The sequence below is a fragment of the Fukomys damarensis genome, unplaced genomic scaffold (assembly GCF_012274545.1).
Source record: "Fukomys damarensis isolate Sample0158 unplaced genomic scaffold, DMR_v1.0_HiC HiC_scaffold_36, whole genome shotgun sequence".
NCBI lineage: Eukaryota > Metazoa > Chordata > Mammalia > Rodentia > Bathyergidae > Fukomys > Fukomys damarensis.
In genome coordinates, this window is record NW_022900948.1 from 44,541,207 (window position 1) to 44,542,882 (window position 1,676).

Sequence of the window (1,676 nt, forward strand, 5' to 3'; positions counted from 1 at the left end):
GCCCATCAGGGTGGGAAATTCGCTGTTTTCTAAAAATGACCCCAGCGTCCCAGTGTCAGGCTGTTTTAGCTTCTCCACGGGCCACTGTGACCATGGCGACAAAAGCTCCCTGCAGGTAGAATCTGAGCAGGGACTCCGGGAAGCAGAAGCCTGGAGAGCTCGCAGGGGTCACTGCGTCCTCTCACCCTGCCAGCACCGGGGACAGAGGCAGGGGGCGGGCGAGGGTGGGACAGCGGCCCAAGAACTGCCCCTAACGCTGCACTGCCGCTCTCCAAACCCAGGCGGGCTGGGCATGGTGGCGCCTGCCGGTCACCCCAGTCCCTGGGGGCTGAGGCAGGAGGATCCCCGCAAGTCTGAGGCCAGCCTGGGCTAGAGAAGACCCTGTCTCAGAAAACCACCAAACGGAAAAAAGCCATCAAGGGAGTAAGCCCGAGCGCTCCCTTTCTGACAGAGACAACTGAGGTACAGACCCGCCCAAGCCCTGTTCCGCACCAGAGGCCCATTCACCCTAGGTGCCTGGGACGTGCCCAGTGTCAGCTGGAAAAGTCGAGGACCTGGGAACCGCAGACGGTTGGCCACCCTGGTTCTGCTCCTCCGGCAGAAGGGAAGAATTCATCCACACAGGTGAGGGCTAGGTTTCCCACAGGGTCTTAAAAGGCAACACTTGGCAACTGAAGCTCACACGGATACTCTGTTACAGAGGGACGTTTCCTGAGGGAGCTGCTCCTCCTCAGAGAGGGCAGGCTACTTCCCTCAGGCTGCACAGCGGTGGGAACCCTAATCCAGGTGAGTCCGCAGCCAGAGCCTGCGCTGTCAGCGAGTTAAGTACAAAAGCAGTTTGAGCAGTTAAAGTCACAGCACCCTGGGCCTCCAGAAATGCTTCCTCTGCCACAAAATGAGTGAGCTTGATCTGTTCGCTATGTATCAGGCTGGCCTTGAGCTCACCTTGAACTCACAGCAGTCCTCCTGCTTCAGCCTCCCACGTGTACCACCGTGCCTGTCAAGACTTGATCTTTAACCCAGAGTTGATCACGTTGAGCCCTGAAGCTCAACAACCTCACTTAGTAAAGCTAAAGCAAGTGCTACTGGGTTTAGTTTCAGGAACTGCCACAAGGTCTGCTGGTATCGTCCCGTGGATCTCAAACCCTCCGTCGGGTGCACACATTTCAAAGGGGATTTACTGTTAGGCGAGCTGGCGCACAAGCACTTGGGAGGCTGAGGCAGGACGATCTCTATCCTGGACTACATAGGGAGTTACTGCCTCAAAGAAATAAGCAAAACAGAAATGAGGAAGTGACACATGGAGCCATATTCAGGCTCATTTTCCTGTCAACACCGTGTTCCCAAATCCCACCCCTCACCCCAGGGACCCTCGGCACGGTGGCGCCTGCCTTGTATAGGGTGATGTTGGAGGCGTGCGGGAAGTGCAGCGTGGCCACGAACAGGTGCACGTAGTCACTGTTCAGCCCGCCCTCGTAGATGTTCTCCGCGATGATCTTGCTGACGAAGTTCTTGCCGGTGCCCGTCCACCCGTGCAGGGACAGGGTCAGGGGCTTCTTGGGCTTCGGGTTGCTCAGGAAGCCGGACACGGCGCTCAGGACGACCTTCTTGGCGAGGTGCTGCCCGAAGAGCTTGCTGTCCAGGTCCTTCTGCAGCGCTGCGAAGGACAGGGTCGG

At 57.9% G+C, this 1,676-nt stretch overlaps 1 protein-coding gene across 1 annotated transcript in view; it reads right to left on the reverse strand.

Moving 5' to 3' along the window:
• The window catches only part of Tor1a (torsin family 1 member A), a gene marked incomplete at its 5' end in the record, with an annotated part of 5,941 nt that extends 4,268 nt beyond the window's left edge, over nucleotides 1–1,673 (reverse strand). The window contains one exon of the mRNA XM_010627450.1: nucleotides 1,392–1,673. Coding sequence (XP_010625752.1) covers nucleotides 1,392–1,673 — 282 coding nt within the window. The remainder of the gene's footprint in view (nucleotides 1–1,391) is intronic.
• Between the last annotated feature and the right edge of the window lie 3 nt (nucleotides 1,674–1,676).